The sequence below is a fragment of the Typopeltis vanoorti genome, chromosome 22 (genome assembly GCF_054136105.1).
Source record: "Typopeltis vanoorti isolate ZY-2024b chromosome 22, IOZ_Tvanoo_1.0, whole genome shotgun sequence".
NCBI lineage: Eukaryota > Metazoa > Arthropoda > Arachnida > Uropygi > Thelyphonidae > Typopeltis > Typopeltis vanoorti.
In genome coordinates, this window is record NC_143570.1 from 29,435,996 (window position 1) to 29,458,223 (window position 22,228).

General features: G+C 35.3%; 1 protein-coding gene across 5 annotated transcripts in view; it reads left to right on the top strand.

Annotated features, from left to right (window-relative positions):
* The window catches only part of LOC150094267 (DDB1- and CUL4-associated factor 6-like), a 422,923-nt gene that overhangs the window by 83,564 nt on the left and 317,131 nt on the right, over positions 1 to 22,228 (top strand). For all 5 annotated transcript variants that reach the window (XM_090411919.1, XM_090411918.1, XM_090411920.1 and 2 more), the window contains exon 5: positions 4,694 to 4,771. In XM_090411919.1, coding sequence (XP_090268045.1) covers positions 4,694 to 4,771 — 78 coding nt within the window. The remainder of the gene's footprint in view (positions 1 to 4,693; positions 4,772 to 22,228) is intronic.

Genomic DNA, 22,228 nt, shown 5'->3' on the forward strand with positions numbered 1-22,228 from the left:
TAGCAATCCTTGGCAGTACTGGATAAGTTAGGTGTTTTACACACAGTTAAATTTAATATTATGTAATTACATTTTATAGTTTACAAACTTTATATATGCAGATAAAAATAAGTCAATTACAAAAGAAAAAATGAAAGGTGTATAATAATTTCAATAGTTCTATAATAAATATTTAATTTACTCATGTTTATCAATGTTTGCTCTGAACTCCAGAATCTTTTTTGTGACTCGCAGTTTAGGAAACATTGTCTTAAACAATCTAAGTGCCTCCCTCCAAACCCATTTAAACACATCTCATGCATCCATTTCCTCATATTCATTTCACATATTCACAACTGCACAGCTTCCCTCCACACAGCTTTGTCATCATACCATTCATTATCTTTACTTATTATCCCACCATATCACTCATGCCTGGCCAGCACAGTGACAATCTTTCTCCATCACAATGTTGTTTTTCATTTGCAGTAACCTTTTGATATCCTTCTTTATGTTACTGTTCATCAAATCATTTGTTCTTACAGATAGCCTAATTTTCATGTTTATCTCTCTGTTTTATGTTCAAATCACTCAGCTCATCTTCCTTCATAGAAAACAAACCTGTGCACCCTCTCATTCTCTAATGGACTCAACATACAGTATCTCTCTTTAAAATTTCATCACTTTCTTTTGCATCTTTTAAGTTATATTTGTCCAGTTGTATAAGCTGTATATGTTCCATCTTATTTCTCAGGCTCACCTACCTTTTTTAACTTTTGTGTTCTCCATTGCTTATTAGTACTCTCTCTCTCTCTCTCTTTTCGTTATTTCTTTACTGTCACTTATATTCACTTGTTCACTGTTCTGTCTGTCACTCAAAACAGTTTTCATTTTGCTGTCTTCTTTTATCTTTTGCTAACTTCTATTCAGTTGTCATTCATTGCGCTCATCTATAAACACACTGGAGTCCATTAGAATACGAATAGGTAGGAAAACGTGGATTTTTAGGTTTCTTACAAGCCTTCATTTTATTGCAGATACTAGCAAATATGCTGCTGCCTTATTGGTTGCAATAAAGAACAAGGATTATTCCTAGAAATTGAGGAAATCGAAAATACAGTTCTCCCTCATTTCCCACAAAAAAAATTTATTTGTGGCAATAATTTCTGAGCCTTACCTTTTGACAACACAGATCTCGAAACAAGATGAGATTTCTCTCATTGGTATCACCCTGACTTCAAGCCTCTCTTGTCATAAACACATTAAAGCCATTGTCTCCTCAGCATATAAAAAAATTAGGATTCCTCTTTTGCTCAAGGCATTACTTTACCTCTGAATAGCTATTAATACAAATCGCAAATCTGTCTGTACATTGAGTGCTGCTTACACGCTTGGGGCAGTGCTCCTGAGAGTTTCCTAAAAATACTCGATGCAAAACAGAAGAGAATAATCGCATTGATTAATGAACCATCTCTGACCAGCTCACTTCAATTGCTTTTGCATATTTTGCAATTTTATAAATATTTCCATGGAAAATGTTTATCAGAACTAGCATCAATAATTTCCCTTCTCTCTAACAAATCCATTGAAATGTGTGCAGTTGCCACCCAACATCTACTTCACAGTCTGACTTCTAACCCATAGAACAAGTTTCCTGCTCCTCTTTTATTCCTACTGCTGCTGTACTCTAGAACTGCCTTCTCTCCTACGTGTTTCCCGAGGAATACAATACACAGGCCTCTAAATCTAATGCAAAGAAGTTTCTCCTTACTCAGACTACTTCCCATACATGGTGCTGATGTACTATATGTTGACTAGCCAACCTCTTGTGTATGGGTCTGATATAAAAAACAAAATAAAAAGAAAAAAATGTGGAGGTTAGAAATGATATGAGGATTACATTTTTTGCTTATTGGAAGTTTTTTGTTTTTTACACTTGGTTATACAAGAAATTATATACTTAATTAATCCTTTATCCAAGTGTAAGCAAACAAAGTTTGCAGCTGAAGTATTATCAGGACAGGGGCAACTCGTGACAAAGATGGTATAACTTCACATCACATGCCTTAGTATCCCATAATGCAAAGCACATCTCCTTGCAGACATGTATAATGTTATGCATTACGGGAAGGGTCACCACCCATACCGGTTTTGACCTTTATTGAGGTCTCTTCAGTGGGAGCAAGACCCAGAAGTGATACCTCTGGGTCTTGCTCCCACTGAAGACTCGTATAAGAAAGTCATACTTCCTTATATGAGTTGCCAAAAGGTGTCTGACCCTATTATTAAAATCCTCCAGATTAGAGAAAGATGTTGGAAGTTTTTTCCACTGGGTTATACAAGAAATTATATACTTATAATGAAGGTTTATTTTCTTGATCATATGAATTAGTAAAATAATATTTGGTTTACAGATCAAGTATTGATAAAAATTTATTAACTCTACCAACTAGTAAGTGGCATCTCCAACAAGCTCGCCAGCCTCCTCAAACCACACAAAATAAGAGTAACATTCAAACCATTAGAAACTATTTGTAAACTACTAAGATCTCCAAAAGATAGCCATCCTTTCTATAAATATGCTGGTGTTTATAATATTCCATGCTCATGTGGCTCTAGTTACATCGGACAGACTTCAAGAAGCCTCGAAATCAGGCAAAAGGAGCACATTGACTACATAAAAAACAACAGATAGGACATTTCTGGCCTATCGTCTCATTTCTCTACAACTAACTATGTCATCGAGTGGAACAAAAGCTGTTCCCCTTACATAGAGGAAAACTACCATTCAAGAATTTTCAAAGAAGCAACCACAGTCGCTCGTTCTACTGTTAACCTTAACAGAAATCAAGGTTTAATACTCCCAGAGATATGGAAAATCCTAATTAGATCTCTAAAAATACAAAAAATGAACTTCAACACATACCACAGGAAGTTCCTTAGCAACAACTAGCTAACCTTGTACACACGATATGTGTTTCACTCATGTCCGATGCTATTTTATTTGTAATTATTCTTGTCAGTTTTATAGTTACTCATAATTGTGAGATTGTTTTAAGCCTATATGTCAGTGCCCTGAAGATACGTGCTCAGTAACTCCACTATATCGACTGATTCAGTGATCTCTTTACCATCGTCATTCCTTAAAATTATTTTGCCGTGTACGGTTTTTTCTTGCTTGCAGAATATTGAAAGAACTGTTTGGGATTTTCTTTTGCTTGCATAGCTAGTTTCCTTTCATAATCCGCTTTTGCTTTTTTTACTACACTCATTACCCTTCTGGCCTGCACTTTATACCGTTCGTGTGCCTGCAGGTCACCCCTTTCTTTAAATTCCCTTCACAGTTGTTTCTTTTTTTGCAGCTCAAGCTTAATGGTGTTATTCATTCATTTGACCCATACTTGTTTTACTATTCGGACCCTAGGTATACAATCAGCCATAGCCTCCTGTAAATGCTCCTTGACCACTTCCCATGCTCTATCGACGTCCAGCCCTTGCAGTTGTACATGCCATGGCACTGATCCAAGCAATCTCCTAAGCTTGTCATACTTGCCAGTACAGTAATTCCACATATACACTGTCTTAATCGAAAATTCCACACCTTTAACCCCACCTCCCAGGTCAAGACCTTATGATCACTCTCACCAATAGGTGGCAACATGGTCATATTTATTACAGTCAAATTCTGAGATGCTATTACCAGGTCAAGCACTCTCACACCCCTAGTATTTTCAATTACATGCTGTCTCAGATAGTTATCCCTTAATAATTGAATAAAATCCATTTCCTTCCTCACGTGTCCTCTCCTCCTTCCAATCAATGTTACCATAATTGAAATTCCCCATAATAATTACCCTCCTTCCACTCATTTCATCAATTTGTTTATGCATACTATCTTTACCATCTATTCCATCACCTAGTCTATAGCAGCACCCAACTATATATTTTATTCTGCCAGTCTCAATCTCACACCAAATAGCCTCAAATGAGCTCCTTTCACTATCCTGCGATACAACTTCAATTCTCTTTGGCTGCAGTTCATCAGCTATCATCAATAACATCCCTCCCCCCCCCCATTTTATTCTCTCTGTCCCTCCTGAACACACTATAACCTACACAATCTATCCCACTAACTATATCATCTTCTGTCAGCCATGTTTCACTAATGCCAATAACCTGTAGCCAGGAAGAGCCAATCAAGGCCAAAACTTCTTCCTTCTTGTTCCTAAAACTCCTGGCATTAGTATACATGAAATGCAGTGATCCCTTTGTCCCACCCCTATCTTGATGCATTATTCTAAATGTCCCATTCCCATTTTTTGTCCTTAGTGCTGGCTTAGGTACATTATACATTCTTACACTCAACTGTCTCACTGATGTCCGCATATCCACTCCCCCCCCCCTTAATTAATCCTTTATCCAAGTGTAAGCAAACAAGTTTGCGCCTGGAGTTGCCCCTGTCCTGATAATACTTCAGTTGCAAACCTGTTTGCTTACACTTGGATAAAGGATCAGCTAAGTATATAATTTCTTATTTTTTGCTTCTAGAGTGGTGAACTAGTGAACTGGAATTCCAGGGGTTTGATCAGTTGGTTAACACAAGCCTTTTGTGATGAGTCACTAGTTTTCATGGAGATATTTGAATAATTGCTTTTGGTAAATTTATTGAACAATAAATTTCACTATTTTCAGTTAATTAATATTTTCATTGCAGGTTCTTTCATCAATTCAAACAGGACATAGGACTAATATTTTCAGTGCCAAGTTTTTATCAAACACAGGAAGTAGAAAAGTAAGTTGCTTATATATTTAATACTTATATCATCCAATTCATTAATTTCTAAAAAGTGATGAAAGACTTTATCTTAATATGGAATATTAATTAAGGAAAAATCTTGTATGTGCTATACTGACTTCTATTTCGGGAGATCTTGAAAAATGGTCAGTAGACAACTGACGTCAAAAAAATCCTCAGAATCGTTTAAGCGAGTTGTTTTCAGCTTCATAAGTCATTGATAACAAATATTTTTGGTTTTTAAACTGATTGTTTCCTGTTTTCTATCGATTTACGACCCTCATAACATTTCCGTTGAATGCCTGAGCAATTGCCTTTAGATAGAGTGGACCGGTTTTGCTTAATTGCACAGATCCCACCAAATGCCATATAAATCAGGAACGTTTATATGACATTTAGCTTCGATTTCGAAGATCTTGAAAACAGGCGTTAGACAATTGACATTGTCTTTATTTTTGGAGTAGTTTTAATGAGTTAAGAGGTTCACAAATGATTACATGCAATTATATTTCTGCTTGGTAATGATTTAATTGTTATGCACTTCGATTTGCAATCTCCATAGCATTCGTTGACTCTCTGAGAATTGTCCTCAGATAGAGTGAACCTGTCTTGCTGAACTCCTCAGATCCTTCTAAATGCCATGTAAACAAGAATGGTTGCCTTAAGTGTTTCATGATTTTTGTCAAAAAACTCTTCATTTATTTGAACTCCCAAGACTTTTACGTAAATTGCATAGTTTTGGTCTATGCTATGGAATTTCTTATTAAAAATAGGATGTCATCAATTGTGGGAATGGCATTAAGTGCTCTGCTCTTGTCGCGACCTTCCTCTTATACTAATAATATAACTTGTCTAGACTAACAAAAATGTATACAGAAAACACATAAGACAAAAGCAGAATGTCTATTAGAATGTGACTGAAGTTGCACTGTGTGTGTGTGTTGAGAGAAAGAAAGAAAGGTTTATTATCTTTCCCTAATGCCTATCTATTATATTCTCTTCAGAAAAATGAACTAATTTGCAGTTTCATTAGTTCCTTCACTCAGTCTCATTTTTTTCACGTAAATTACATGCATGAAAAGCTGAATAAATATATAATACAGTTTTATGATCAGTGGGCCAAGGGTTAAATAATCAGGAAACCTTACTCAAGAGATAAAACATAAGACTTTTTCAGCCACTTGAGGCTTAGAAAAGTACCATGTGTTTGGTTGGAAAGCAGAGATGTTGTCCACTTCGATATCAAGGCTATCACAAGTACTATATTGTTGATTCAGCAGTGCTTAATGATGCTGTTCCAACTGAGTGTGATGGAAGAGTTTACACAAATACAGCTGAAAGCTTCTGGCAGAATGTGTATGTTTAGTGTTAATAAATCACAGAAAAGATGATTCTCAGAAATGAAAAGCATATTGCTAAGCTAACTATACTTTCCTGCAGTGTGGTCTCTTTCTACAAATGGTGCTGGAGTGCACAGGCAAGATTCTCCCTCCATTTCCCAAGTTTCACTTATGCCAATTATCCTTGAGCATGTTGAGTTAATCTGTGCCACAAACTTAGCTTCTTCATTTCTGATACTCCTTGAAGTACTATACAGCCATAATAATCTCACTTTGTTTGATATTATCCCACCATCATTCTGTCAGTGAGCAGGTCATTGAGAGTTTCTTACTCTCATTGACCTGTTCACTCTTCTGCATTCTTACTCTTCCCTACCATAATCATTCTCTGTCTCTCATCCTTTTATCCACCTTCCATGTCATTCCATAACATACTTTTCAAGTTTCTCAGTCTTTTTCTGATCCTTGGACATATCACTTTATCTTGACTCTTTGTCCCCCCCCCCCCCAAGACAACCAGCAAATGCTCCAAATGTCCAACAGCAAACCCATTCAAGCACAGCTCATCTAACTTGAACCATTTTAATATCCTTTCATTTATTACTTCTGCTGTCCTCGATTCAGTATTGTCATAACTGGGAAATGCAGTAACTGCTTTCTGACTAGTCTGCTATTTTCCTAGAAAATGTTTTATGCTCCTTCTTATTTTCACCCCCCCCCTCCTAATAATTGGATGCCCACACAAGCATCCTTTGACAATTTCTTCATCTTATTTTCTGCATTTCATTTGCATCAGCCAAATTTGCTTCTTCAAGCATTTAATTTCATCCTTCATGCTTTTCATTTCGTTTTTGATTTTCACCCATTCTCACACCAAAGTTCTCCCTTTCTGCTTTTGTTACTACCATTATTAATACTTCCACCTGTCTTTTGGGTTCCTTATTCTCTTTTTTCAAATGTGTCATTCTATCATCTCGGTCTTTTCATTTATTCTTAATTCCATAAATCCTTCTCATTTTTTGATAAATATATTTTTTTACGCGACTCCCTTCCATGAAAAGTTGTAAACTTATAATACATTAGTACCATAGGTTGATTGGTAAATGTTTTTTAAATTATTTTTTAGTTATTTAGTAAGCTAATCTTATACAGAGTTGAGGGAATTTTCAGAGTTTCAAGTCTAGTCCGACAATCATACTCTATAGAACAAATACTTTTCTAAGTCACTTCAGGCCTCCAAGAAATAATCAGCAGCGATTCGCATTTTGTATATGAATTGAAAAATATTAGGTCTGCATGCACCTTATGGAAACTAATTTATCTAAACACACAAACATTCTGCTAGTGTCTTAAACAGATGTCAACTATTTTGATAATTTATGGTGTTGTAAAATGAACCCCTAGATCATCATGATTTACCAAAAATGGCATTCAGGAAAAACCAAATTCTACTTCTGCTTACTTACTAGCTTACTAGTTCTTTTCACTTGAAATTGCTTCTCTTCCATTGTAGATGTTTTTGTTATTTACTTACATCATTTGTCACTGTTAAGTCTCTGCTGATCTGCTGATATTGTATTTATTATTGGAACAAATGTGCCATTGCATGTGGTATCTGGAAAATACACCTCTTGCTATTTCTTGTTTATTTCTGGAATAATTTCATTGATTGCTGGCCTGGTTGGTCAAGTGGTCAGCGTGGATTGGTAGAGGAGAATGAGCAGTTAGTTTGGTAAGTTTGAAACTGAACTGTGTAGGAACCAGCAGCTGTTCTATTTTTACCTACACATTCTTAGTGGAAAGTGGAGGAATGGATGGTGGCCAGTTCAGTAGAACAGAACCTATAGAAAAGGCATGTGGGGGGGAAAGGAAGAAGAGATCTTCTAATTGGATTACCCTCTTCTAGATAACATCAAGAATTTAGAGATTTCGGTGTGCCATTCCCCAAATGTGAGAACAGTATTCTAAGTTTCATTGTATTTGTATAAGTGAGAAGTAGTGTTTTGACAAGTGTGGGTGAAGGACAGAGCCATATAGTATCCTGTATTGGTACAGAAATCCAGAGAGAGAAAACCATTCTCAATAATGTACTGAACAAACAGAGAGAAAACTGCCTAACCAGATGTGAAAATAGAAGATGAGTTATAAGATGTAGCTTTTTAAGAAGGGATTTTTACAGGAATGTGGAACATGGATGAAAAGATGTCCTATAGTACAATTATTGTGGGTGGTTGAAAGTTGGATAATCCAGAAACTCTGCTTTAGAAATTAAATTGAATTATTTTATTGCTTGATGCGAGACAACTGTCCTGTTTTCCTCTTTATTGGATGCCTAAAGTGACTTGAAAAAAAACCATTTCAGGCTTTTTCAAATGCATTTGAGAAGAGATGGAGAAACCTCCAGACTTTTTTTGTGGCCTTGTATTTGAATGTGGGTGAGGTTAGTTAGATCTGATATGGAAGGAGACTGGCAAATTCATGTCGGGAATCACCGATTAATTGGTGGACTTCCAAGCAGTGTAGAGGTTGGTGGCTTATGATCTACTGCATAGATGGCAAACCTATGGCATGCGTGCCAGAGGTGGCATGTTCGAGAATTTTGCTGGCACGTCAACGAAATATTTACAGGTGATATCCTTTTTATACGCTTATAAATTATTTAACCTTTTTTTTTTTAATTGTTATAATACGCACAAGTTAAATTCTGTTTTACACTAGAGAGCAGCTATCTCGTTTGAGCTGACACAGGAACTCACACGTGCATTATATGGCATATTTCAATTCGTGGTAGAATTTTATTTGAAGTTAGCCTTTGTGATCTGTCATAATGACATCCAGAATTTCAAATGCAATAAAACAAACACTTATTTCATGTAATTAAAAAATTGGACAGGAGTTTTTAGTTAGATACCGTGTTTCCAGTGCAACATATGGTTTTGCTTGAGTCTATACAGAATAGTTTCTGTATTTTAGATTAATTATATTAAGATTAACATTTTTAATTTTAATTTAAAAATAAGATTAATTTTCTATTAATTTTTCCCATATTAAAAACTGCCCGGCACGTCAGCAAATTGATTGGTAAATTTTTGGCACACACACATAAAAAGGTTAACCACCACTAATCTACTGAATTGATTTTTGAGAAGATTGAAGTACCTACAGTGGAAATAATGACATTTTATTTTTAGGGATTTTTTTTTTGTTGTTGTTAATAGGGATTTGAGATTTTAAGAATTTCTGAACTGTTGGTGAGATGCAAGACAAGTATGTCAATGTGTAATGGTGATATAGGATGGGCATTTATTCTAGAGCAAATTCTCAGCACAACTGTTGGGGAGGGAGAATACCATGTGCATCAGGAGACTTATTGGTATTTAGACTAACTAGAGCTTTTCTGATGAAAAATATTTGGATTTTTCTGGTGAAAGATTGATAAAGTATGCAAGACTGTTTATAGTATAGTGAGAGATGGTCACTACAATATTTGAAGGGAAAGATGATGCCAAAAGATCAGCCTTATCTTTGGTAATTCAATCATTTGGGTTTGATTCATTACATAATTATTTAAATATAATTGTACTAGCGAGCATATTGGCAATTCTCCTTCTCATCCACACATTTGTCATTTTTTACTAACCATACAGACAAATTCTGTTATATGTATCAGTACACAGTTTGATATCAGTATCAATGTATCAGTACAGAGGTTCAGTAAGTTTGAAGCTAGACAGTAAATGAATGTTGACCAGCAGCTGCTTTATTCTTAAGTCTTGGAAGAAATTAAAAGCATGTTGTTACCATTTCAGCAGAATATTCTTTATGGAAATACTTATAAGAGAGATGTAAGGTAGAAAAAGAATATATATGAGAGAATGATTCAAATTTCTTTTGACTCTTCTCTCAAGACAGGTCATAATTTAACTGGATTATCCTCTCCTGGATCCCCCATGTTGAGACAGGTAGTAGAATACCCCAGCCACACTCCTGCATATCATAAGAGGCGATAAACAGAGACCCAGTTCCTTGGGATATAGCCAGGTCCCCTTCGGGGGTTGGATGAAGGCTAATCACCCCTCCCTGTAAAAAAAACTATTTGATTATGGAAACTGCAAATCTGGATGAACAAATACTACTGGTGACTTGCGAGATCCTAGAAGACAGTTATCTAGCCTGGTCTGATGTGAATAACGTACATATGACACACCAAGGGGAAAGCCTTTTGGAACTTTTGATGTCAAAAGAGTCGCTTATGAAGCCACAAAAAATTTTAATGATTGGATCATGGAATGTCAGAACACTACCAGGTAGGAAAAACTAGACAGGTAACAAATGAAATGGACAATTACAAGTTAAACATCTTAGGTATCAGTGAACTCAGATGGACTGGTTTTGGTAGACTTATAACTAGAGACAATAAAACAATATTGTATTCTGGATCAGAGGAGAAGCATGAAAAAGGAGTTGTGCTAATATTAAAGTAACCAAAAGCTTAATGGAATGGGAACCAGTAAATGGAGAATTATAAAAGCCAGCTTCTATTCTAAATTTACCAAACTTTCTGTTGTGCAGGTTTATGCATCTACTAATGATGCAGATAAGGAAATAAAATAATGTTTTTATGAACAACTCCAAAAGGTAATAAATTCATATCCAAATTCATATAATACAATATGATAATACTCATTGGCGATCTCAATGCAAAAGTGGGTAAAAAGGTCATGTGTAGAAGAAAACTCATTAGGTTTTTGAGGCTTGTGGAGACCAAAATGAAAATGGTATGAGTTTGTATCCTTTTGTGAAATGACCAACTTTGTCATAGGAGGAAGTAAATTTAAGCACAAAGAAATACATAAACTGACTTGGACCTCATCTGATGACAATACAAGAAACCAAATTGATTATGCTGCTATAAATAGTAAATTTGTAAGATCCATGCTTGATGTGAGTGTCAAACATGGTGCAGATGTTGGTTCTGACCACTTTTTGTTAGTGAGAAATTGAAGAAGTTGAAATTAAAACTTCAAAGTGTATTAAGAACGAAAAGAAGTTCAAGAACTGCACTTGATACTGAAAAATTAAAGAAACAAGAGGAAAAATTTGTGTATGAAGGTTTCTGTAGTTCAGTAGTTCGAGAGATAGATTTCGGTATTGAGACCACATGTTTATTAAATACAAACAGAATACTTGAAAACCCAACAAGTTTCGTAAGTCATATGACTTACATCATCAGGGGGCATTGTTGTATAAAAAAAGCTTTAGCCAACTTCTCTCCCCAGCTCTAAAAAACTAAGAGATGGCCACGATGTGTGGATGACATTTTTGTCATTTGACCAGGAATGACAGATGAATTAATTGTTTTTAAAGAACATCTTAAGAGAATACACTCAAATTTAAAATTTACTTTGGAAATAGAAGAACATAAAAAGTTACCTTTCCTGAATATCCTTATAAAAAAATGAAGAAGAAATAAGTTTAACCTTTTCCTTTTACAGAAAATAGACAACTACAGGAAGATTTCTTAATGCAGATTATGATAAAAACCTTGAGAGACAGAGCATATAAGATATCCAGCATGGAAAAAAAGCGAAATGAGGAATACTTAACACAGAATCTCATACTTAATGGATTTGAGCCAAAAGCAATCAAGAAAATCCTCAACACATCTCCCACAACCAACGTAGAAAAACAAGATTTCAAGAACACAGTCTTACCACCATACATCAAAAATGTCACAGACAGATTAGCGACATTGCTCCGGAAGTACAACTTAAAAGTAGCTTTTCTCCCTTTAGAAAAAATATCAAGATTCCTACATCCACCGAAACCTTTGCACCATTCCATAAAAAAACTAGAGGTCTAGCAAATCTATTTTTCTTGTGGCATTTGTTACGTAGGCCAGAAGGGAAATCCATATGGAGAAATCATATGACAGAACATAAAAGAGACATAGAAAAAAGAAGAGAACACAAATCAGGCCTAGCTTTCCACATAACTTCCACTGGCCATAAAGTACTTCGGGGGAAAAAACGATCATGTCATATATTGATAAAAACTGTTTCACAAGGAAATTCAAGGAAGTGGCAAAAATGCTTAGAATTCCTACACAGTGCAACAAAATCCAAGGTCTGATATTACACCAAGTGTGATCGGCATTCATAAAAAATCTAACTTCCTCAGATCTCGGACATAACACATGTGAAGCAGAACGTGACAACAAATAACAATATTCCAACAGACATTCAGTAACGAATGTTTAAATTTTTTTAATATTACAGTTAGAAACATCTAATGGACTAGGAATTTAATCTTTGTTAGTTGTGTTTAACTTTTTTTTTATACACCAATGCCCCTGATGATGTAAGTCATATGACTTACGAAACTTGTCAAGTTTTCACGTATCCTGTTCATATTTAATAAGCATGTGGTCTCAATACTGGAATCTATCTCTCGAAGAGAAAAGTTTGCTTTGGAGATAAAGAACAGATTCAATACATTAGAAATAGAGGCAAATCAAGATGTAACAGCAGAAAACAAAGTAAAAGAATATTGGAAAAACTTCAGGAACACCTACAGTGAAGTTGCTGAAGATGTAATTGGTGAAAAAAGAAAAACAAAGAATGGTTTAACTGCAGAAACTTGGAAGATTATCGAAAAGAGGATAAAGATTAAATTATTATTGAATAATACAAATTCAAGACAATTGTACAAGGTAGATAGTAAACATTATAATAAACTAAATAAAAGTGTTAAGTGAGCTGCAAGAGTTGACAAGAGAAAATATATTGATGACTTAGCAAAAGAAGCACAACATGCTTCTGAAAATGGACAAATTAGACAACTTTATCAGATTATAAAACGAATCAATGGTAATTAAAAAAAAAAAAGCAGCTCCTTTCTCCATTAGAGACAAACAAGGAAAGTTATTGACAATTGACTCTAAAATTGAAGCAAGATGGAGGGAATATTTTGATGAAATCTTGAATGTAAAGGTATCATCAGGGTCTCAACAGGTGCAAAATATTACAACTAATGTTATACCCACTTTGAATATTTCCAAAGACAAGACCTTGTTGAGTGAAATCAAAGATACCCTGAGGGCACTAAAATCTAAGAAAGCATGTAGAAATGACAATATCAATGTTGAAATGTTGATCTTGACACAACTACTACCAAATTACAAAGGTTATTATTATTACAACTGTGTCTCCATGGAGTCAAAAGACTCATCACAGGAGACCCCACATTGACACACTAACCATTATTTACACCATGCCTATCATACTTCTCCTTAAATTCATTCACAGACGAAGCATTCACAACCACCTCTGGCAACGCATTCCACCCCTTCACAACCCTCCAAGTAAAAATTCTAGTCCTAACACCCTTGTTAACCACACTTACATAATCTCCAGGGATGGCCCGTCATTCTCTCCCTTCCTGCACTGGTCTTAAAAATGTCATCAGAATCAATCATGTAAAATCCCTTTAATAATTTATATGCTTCTATCATATCTCCTCTCCTACGTCTATCAGCTAGTTTTTGGAGCACACAGATCTTCAGTCTATCCTCATAGGGAACATCCCACAGATCTACAACAATCTTTGTAACTCGCCTCTGAATCCTCTCCACCATTTCTTCATCACCAAGAAATCCAGGTGACCAGATCTGTGCACAGTAGTCCAAATGCAGTTTTATTAATGCCTTATAAAGTGGAACAATAACTTCCTTATCCTTGCTTGTTAGTGTGTTCTTCAACAACCATGTAATTTGATGTGATGCTTTGGCAATCTTTGCAATATGCCCTTTAAACTTAAGTTCTCTGTCCACAATAACTCCCAAATCCCTTGCCTCGTCAACTTCTTGCAGTTCAGTTCCATTAATATAGTAAACAGCATGTGATCTCATCCTCTCGAAGTGCATCACCTTACACTTAGCCACATTAAACTGACATCCATTTACCTTAGCCCATACCGTCAAGATATCTACATCATCTGAATTGACTGTCGCTCTTCTTAATTTTGCATCATCAGGAAACAAGTGGATATTTCCTTTCAAAGTATTCCCAATATCATTGATGTACAAATTAAACAATAGAGGACCAAGCACTGAGCCTTGAGGTCCACCACTAGTCGCTTGCCTTCTCCTGGATTCAGCTCCTCCATAAACCACTCTTTGGTATCCTATCCACCATCCTCTAATCCAAATCACCAGCTTCAGATCCATACCCAATTGCTCTAATTTATGCAACAGAGTTCCTTGTGGAATCTTGTCAAATGCCTTTGCAAAGTCCAGCAATATCACTGAGTAAGGATTTCCTTTATCCAACTCTACTGTTACTTTATTATAGAAAGTAAGCAAGTTACTGAGGCAAGACCTACCTTTCACAAAACCATGTTGCCCCTTATAAAGTACCATATTGCTGTCCACCCAGTTCAGAATTCTAATTTTTATCAATTTCTCCAAAACCTTAACCACCACTCCAGATATATTGATTGGTCTATAATTTGCAACCTTAGTCTTGGAGCCTCCTTGTGCAGTGGAATTATTTTCCCCTCTTTCATGGAAGACAGAAAAAATTCCTCGACAATGGAAAGAAGCAGTAATTATAAAAATTCCAAAATAAGGAGATCTGACCAAGTGCAAAAATTGGAGAGGAATAAGTCTGCTTTCAATTCCCACAAAAGTTTTTACCAAAATTTTAATTAATAGATTAAAAAAGGAAATCCAAATCTTAAGAGAAGAACAGGCAGGTTTCTGGACTGGCTGTGGAACCATCCAACAAATATTCACTCTTAGAAATATAATTGAACAATGTTTCTCATAAACTTCATTTCAACGGTTATTAATCTTTGTTTGTCTTTTTGTTTTATTGTCCAGATTTCACTTCCATACAATAGGACTGGTAGGGCTAATCTATTGTATACTTTTAGCCTGGTTTGTTTTTGTACTAGGTTAGGTTTAAATTTCAAGCTCCACCGCTACCTAAACTTCATTGATTTTAGTAAAGTGTTTGACTCCATAGATAGAGAGAAACTTTGGAAATTATTAGAAGAATATGGAATACCTTATATATTTCTCAACATTATCAAGAATGTGTATAATGGCAGCAAGTCTTGCATGGAAATAGATGGAAAACTTATAGACTTCTTTATCATAGAAACTGCAGTTAGGCAGGGTTGTGTTCTGTCTGGTCTATTATTTATAATCCTATTTGATTGGATTATGAAAAACTTAATTAATCATCAAAAGCGAGGAATACATTAGGATTTTATATCCACGCTGGAAGACCTTTGATGTTTTCTGATGACATAGTGCTCCTGTCCTCTAAGTTAAATTACTTCATCATCATGCTTGTCAAGGATTTAGGCCTAGAGTGGCCTGTTCTGGCCTTAGAAGTCATCGTTGAATCTCTTATTTTGGTTTTCTTTTTCCTAATGTTTGTAATTTAAGGCTTGTTTTGTTAATCTTTCAATTTTCATTCTTTCAACATGTTCCATCCATTTATGTTTATATTTAAAATTTTTTTATATTACTGATTCCTGGTTTAATTCTTTCATAATTTTTTCATTTCTTTTGTGATCGAATAGAGTGTACTTTGCAATGTTTCTCATAAACTTCATTTCAACTGTTATTAATCGTTGTTTGTCTTTTTGTTTTATTGTCAGATTTCACTTCCATATAATAGGACTGGTAGGGCTAATATATTGTATACTTTTAGCCTGGTTTGTTTTTGTACTAGGTTAGGTTTAAATATAGAGCTAATTACAGTTGTTATTTTTAAATATTTTGCAATTTTTAAGTTTATATCTTTTTCATTTTCATATGTAATCATACATCCTAGGTAGTTAAATGAATTCACCTGTTCTAAAATCTTGTTATCTATTACTATTTTAGTTCTTACTGGATTAAATGACTTACAGCTAAAAACTGATGACTTTGCTCATTGTGCAGAAGCTGTGGGTCTTCATATAAATGAGAAAAAAACCAAGATCATGCGAATGAATGAAAAATCAGATAAAGAAATTAAGTTAAAAAATTAAACAATTGAAGATGTTGATACTTTTAAATACCTCGGATCAATAATACATAAACAAGGCAGCACCGACGAAGACATTTTACAAAGAATTGCTAAAGTACAAAACTGTTTCAACTCATTAAATAAATTATGGAAAGCATAATATTAAGTTAAAGTGAAAATTAATATCTATAAATCTATTGTGAGCAGTACTGCTATATGGCTCGGAAACTTTGAAACTTACCAAGGCACAAAGTAATAAATTAGATATTTAACAAAACAAATGTTTAAGAATTTTCATCAAAAATTTTCTGTCCAAATATAATCACTAACAAGGAACTTTTAAAGAAAACTTTCTCCAAGTCAATAGAGTCAGAAGAGATTTGCTTAAGATTGGTTGGCCAAGTGGTTAATCCCGCCGTCGCATGGATGTTTATGATTGTCTGTGAAAATACTAGTGGTAATGGTGGGCAGTAGATGGCACTGATATAGATGATGATGATGATGGTAGTTGCAGTTCGCTGTAGTTGGTGAACGGAGTGGTGGAGACTAAGAGCTGTAGAGTAGGTGACCTCCCTCAATGAGTCTTTGGGCTCCCTGGAGGTGTCATAATAAAGATGGAAATGTACTGATCATGTTTTACACATGAGGATAAACAGAATTCCCCAAGTAGCATTGAGTTGGGCACCAGAAGGGAGATGCTCGAGAAGTCATCCAAAAGTAACTTGGAGAAGAATAATGGAATCCAAAATGAATGAGGCAGGATGGGCGAACTGGGTAGAAGCAAGAGCAGTTGCGAAGGACAGGGACAGAAGGAAAACCAGAGTTGCAGTCTTATGTGCGAGCAGGCACGGAAAGTATTCATAATGATGACCCTCTCCTGGATATCATCGAGGATTCTTAAGGAACTTTTAGGTGTACCAAACAAATGTGCGAACGGTATTCCAAGAAAGTAGAGTGGCAAAGTACACCAAGTTTTTGGAGACTGAAGAAGCTTTTGCTGAGATGTGATTGTGTCAGGAGTGGTTAGAGGTGTAAGTCAGCTCAAGAAGTAAAATCCAGTGCTGTTTTGAGATCTGGATATTATCAAGGGTAAGAAGAAGCGAATGTCTTATGAGAGATAAGAGAAGACAGTTTAGTAGCATTAATGATCACAAGGTTGTATCTCCTTGTCACTGAAGGATAGCAGGGAGATCAGAGTTTACACATTGGAACGAAGTGAAAGGAATGACGTGTCCTATTATCAGCATAGATATGGACTGGATTTGAGCTCAGTAAGAGATGATCATTTATGTACAGGAAGAAGAGAGAGAGAGAGGGAGGGAGAGTAAAGGTACACATCTCAAGGAAACCTTGAGGAGAGGATGCCATCAACCATGGCACTTGGCACAAATTGAAGCTAGTATCCTATTTACAAAGAGTATAAAGTAAACTATAAGATCGTATTTTGCTGAGATGTGAATCTGATGCCCTAGAAATATCAAGAATGACCAAATGAGTTTCTACAAACTCTTCCATAGCTTATGTCCAGTGGGCGGTGATGGCTAGATCAGCTGTGGATTGAGATCACCGAAATCTGTATTGCCGGTCACTGAATAGCTTCTGCATTGTTGACAACTTAAAATGAATTTTGAGAGAACTATGGTGAGAGTAATTGGATGATAGTTTGTTGCCTTAGTATCCCAGTGATACTAAGGCAAGTGATGTGAAGTCTTTAGCTTCTTTATACGAGTTGCCCGGTCCTGATAATAGTTCAGGTGCAAACTTTGTATGCTTACTTGGATAAAGGATTAAACCAAGATTATAATTTCTTTGCATCTTTAATTTATAGTATAACCAAGTGGAAAAACTTCCAGCACTCATATGTTGTCAATCTTATATTTTAATCTTCTAAGACACTTCTTACTGTATCACTCCAAGTAGATTTTAGTCTTCCTGCCAGCTCAACAGAAAATACCTGTTTTGCTAACCTTTTCTCTCCTATTCTGCTTAAGTGACTGCATCAAACCATCATACTGTATCTGCTTCAGTTATAACTGCTGGTTTACAATTTAAATATAGTCTGTGTATCACTCAGTAGTGTCCCCTATTTACACCATGTAGTTATGTTTTGAACATATTTTCTCTTGGAACCTTGTCGTATTACTTTTCCAGATCTACAGAACTTAAATACAGATCATTGTTATATTCCCTTGATTTCGTAATTACATGTTTTAAAATGAAAATCTAATCCTGACAACTTCAGTTTGGCCTGAGCCGGCTTGTTTTTCTATAAGTTTCCATAATTTTTTTTATCCTTTTCTCGAGTATGCTTGTATTAATCTTACCTGGAACACTCAGTATGAAATTCTGTTGTTAGGCATTATGAGAACTTTTCTCCAGTGATCTGGAATTGAATCTTTTGACTTTTGTATCTCCATATTTGAGGCATTTCTGGTCATCTACTCTAGTTGCCTTTCCACATTTCTGGTTTTTATAGCTTTTTCTGCTTCATGTGTTGATAGGTACTGATATGTTGATATGTACTGATTACATTCCTCTGGAATATTTTCTATCACTGTTCTGTTTCATTTAACAATCTTTCAAAGTAATTTCTCCAGACATCTAGTATATCTTTATCTTCAGTTTTCATGTCATCTTTATCATCTCTGATTCCTTTTACTGTACTTTTCCTCCATTTCTAAATTTTTTTTCATTGGCATCAAGAACATTTAGTCTCTTTCCTGATATTTATTTTTTTATGTTCTTACCAAAGTCTTCCCATGGCTTTTGTTTAGCTACTTTCAACATTGCTCTTCTTTCTTGCGCTTTTTCACTCCGTTCTCAGAGAGAAAAATGCTGAGTTATTTGTCAGAAACGATTGATATGCTTTCTTCATTTCCTTGCCTGTTTAACTTCCTATTTCCACCATGGAGTTGATTTTTCTGTCTTTCAAACAACCATATCACTTGCTTTCTTCAAGGCCTGCCATTCACTCTCCAAATTTTGGTTCTTGTTTTATTTTTATTATTATTATTATTACCTGGCACCTCCAGATAGTCCAAAGACTCATCGAGGGAGGGTGCCTATTCTACAACTCTCTGTCTCCAACTACAATGAACCGCAACTACACCAGCACCATCTATCATCCGTGAAAATATCATCACTAGTATTTTCACAGACAATCACAAACATCCATGCCCACAGTGGGATTCGAACCCGCAGCCGTTTGGCTAGAGAGCGGATACACTAACCACTCGGCCAACCAGACCTTTTACTTAAATAATATTTGTGAAATTTGTGCATTTGAGTCTACAGTTCACATTTGAAAGCTATTCAACTTTGATTCTTTTTAACACTTTCTTACACATTTTTTCATTTCATTTCATTCAGTTCTCAGAACTAAATGGTCACTTCCTGTCTCAAATTTTCTCTATACTCCTGTGTCTTAAACCAGTATGAAGACATCATCATCACTGTCAGCAATAACATAGTCAGTGAGACTTTTCTTATTTCTCTTGTCTTCTTTCCATGTGAATTTGTGCACATCTTTGGAACATGCATGGTATTGGTAATGATTATTCATGTCCTGAACAGAAATTCAGCAGGTGCTTACCATTATTATTATGAGTTTTGCTCTTTTTTCTACATTTTCTCAAACCATTTCTGTGTGTTGTGATCATTTCCTACTCTGCTGTTTAGATCTCCAATAAGGACCAACTTTTTCTTTGTGTCAGATGCCTTCTCTAATGCTTTGAAAAAATTCTTCCACTTCATCTTTATTAGAACCATCTATTGGACTACAAGCACAACAGAAGTCTCAATGTCCAATTCCCCTTTCTGATGCTTGCTTGCTTTCTCACATCACTCTTTTTGATACTGCCATATATTCCAGAAAATTATCCATATATTTACTGTTGAGTACTATAGCTACTCTTTCTTTTCCTGATCATTATTGGCTGAATATGACATCTTATATTTGTTATTGAGAAGAATCTCACCATTTTTGTCATCTTTGTTTTGGAAACATCTAATCTGTACTTCTTGTACTTCTCTAATTCTTTTTTCATTTCCACTTCTTTTCCATTGATTCTTCTTATTGTGATAGTGCCAATCTTGAATTTTGCTGATATTCTGTTAGGGTTTGTTCCAATAGCTGACTTTTCACTGTTCATGCTGGTTCCCCGATGAAAGCATCAGTGATGGAGCTTGTTTAACTGGTCAATGCTCCAGCTGGCATGAAATTCCATCATGTTTACCATCATTTTATTTTGTTTTAAGCCAATAAGAATTTATGTTAAAGATACCAAGCAATTTTAAACCTGGTTTTACTCCATTTCCCAAGTAAGCAAACAGACTAAAAGTCAAGTTTGCGCCTGCAATTGATGCAAGTCTAACTGATCCCACAGGTAGTGCAGGACCAGGGCAACTCGTGGCAAAGGTGGAACAAGCTCCGATCACTAATCTTAATATTTACCCTTAATGCCAAAACACATCTCCAAGAAGGGGATGTATGATGTTTTGTATTAAAGGCAAGGGGCCACTACCCAGACCGGTTTCGACCTTTATTGAGGTCTAAATCTTGGTATCTATTTCTATTTCTAGCCTAGCTCCCACTGACGAGACCTCAATAAAGGTCGAAACCGGTCTGGGTAGTGGCCCCTTGCCTTTAATACAAAACATCATACATCCCCTTCTTGGAGATGTGTTTTGGCATTAAGGGTAAATATTAAGATTAGTGATCGGAGCTTGTTCCACCTTTGCCACGAGTTGCCCTGGTCCTGCACTACCTGTGGGATCAGTTAGACTTGCATCAATTGCAGGCGCAAACTTGACTTTTAGTCTGTTTGCTTACTTGGGAAATGGAGTAAAACCAGGTTTAAAATTGCTTGGTATCTTTAACATATTTATACCCAAGGTAAAAATACTTTCTACAATAAGAATTTAGTTTGCTTGGCTAGATCCCTAATTTTTTACCCATTTATTCAGTATACCAGTGGATACCTACTGACTGAGTGCATCACAAGAAAGTGAGAATTGAACATTAAGTCAGATGTCCCACTCAGTTCCCTATTTCCTTAAAAGACTATGTGGATTCATTCTCCTCCCAGTTATTTAGCTTTTGATCCTTAAGCTACCTGGAAAATTTTATTAATAATTTTACACTAGAAAAAATAATACGACCTAGTTTTGCAACATCTGTATTCTGGTTGCTTCAAGAATTTTAAATTTGATAAATGTAACTAATGTAAAACACAAATAAATCATTAGAACAGAAACATTCCAAAACAAATGAGACTACAATAATGTGTGGCATGCATCAGCTCTCTCTGTAAAGAGTTTGTAGGTGATTGTTGGTGAAGCTAAATTCTTATATGTGAAGAGATATGACGGTTGATGTTTAGACATCATTAAGGATTAGGCCTTGGTTTCTGTTAAGGAAAGCCACATGAGCGAATGACTGCTGACGAGTGAAACCTTGAGCAGGGAAGCAGTCTTTGACTTCAAATGCCAGTACTAGATATTCCCATTTTGGTGAGGAGAATTATCCAAAAATAGTATCTGTTTGACTGTTTTTAGAATATCACTTAAGAACAAAAAAATAGAGAAGAGTTTGAAATTCTTCCTTGATCTGTGTTCATTGTTTAAAATTGCCTTCTTCTTCATATGTGTGTGGATTATGCCATTCTTGGGAAGGACAGTGAAGTAAAAAAGGATAAAGATAGCATCCAGTATGAACAGATATGTGGAAAACTTCTAATGAAATGGCATTATCTGTTTTTTGATTAAAACATCCAGAAAATGTACCTTCATTCTATATTTTTCAAATGTTTCTTAGGATGGAAAGAATTAATAGAATGAATGGAATGCTGCAAGGCAGATAAGTTATGCTTACAAACTATGAAAATATCATTGACGAGCCTCTATCATATAGTAGATTTTGATAGTTTGAGCTAATCAAAAGTACTGTGTATAAAGTCCATTGTTTCAAAAAAAAAAAAAAAAAAAAATTGAATGAAGGAAGTGTTCAATGAGAAGAGATCACTTCTTCAACTGAAATGTTGGTGAAATGAATTGTATTTTTGTACAATGCCAAACAGCTAAAATATCATTCA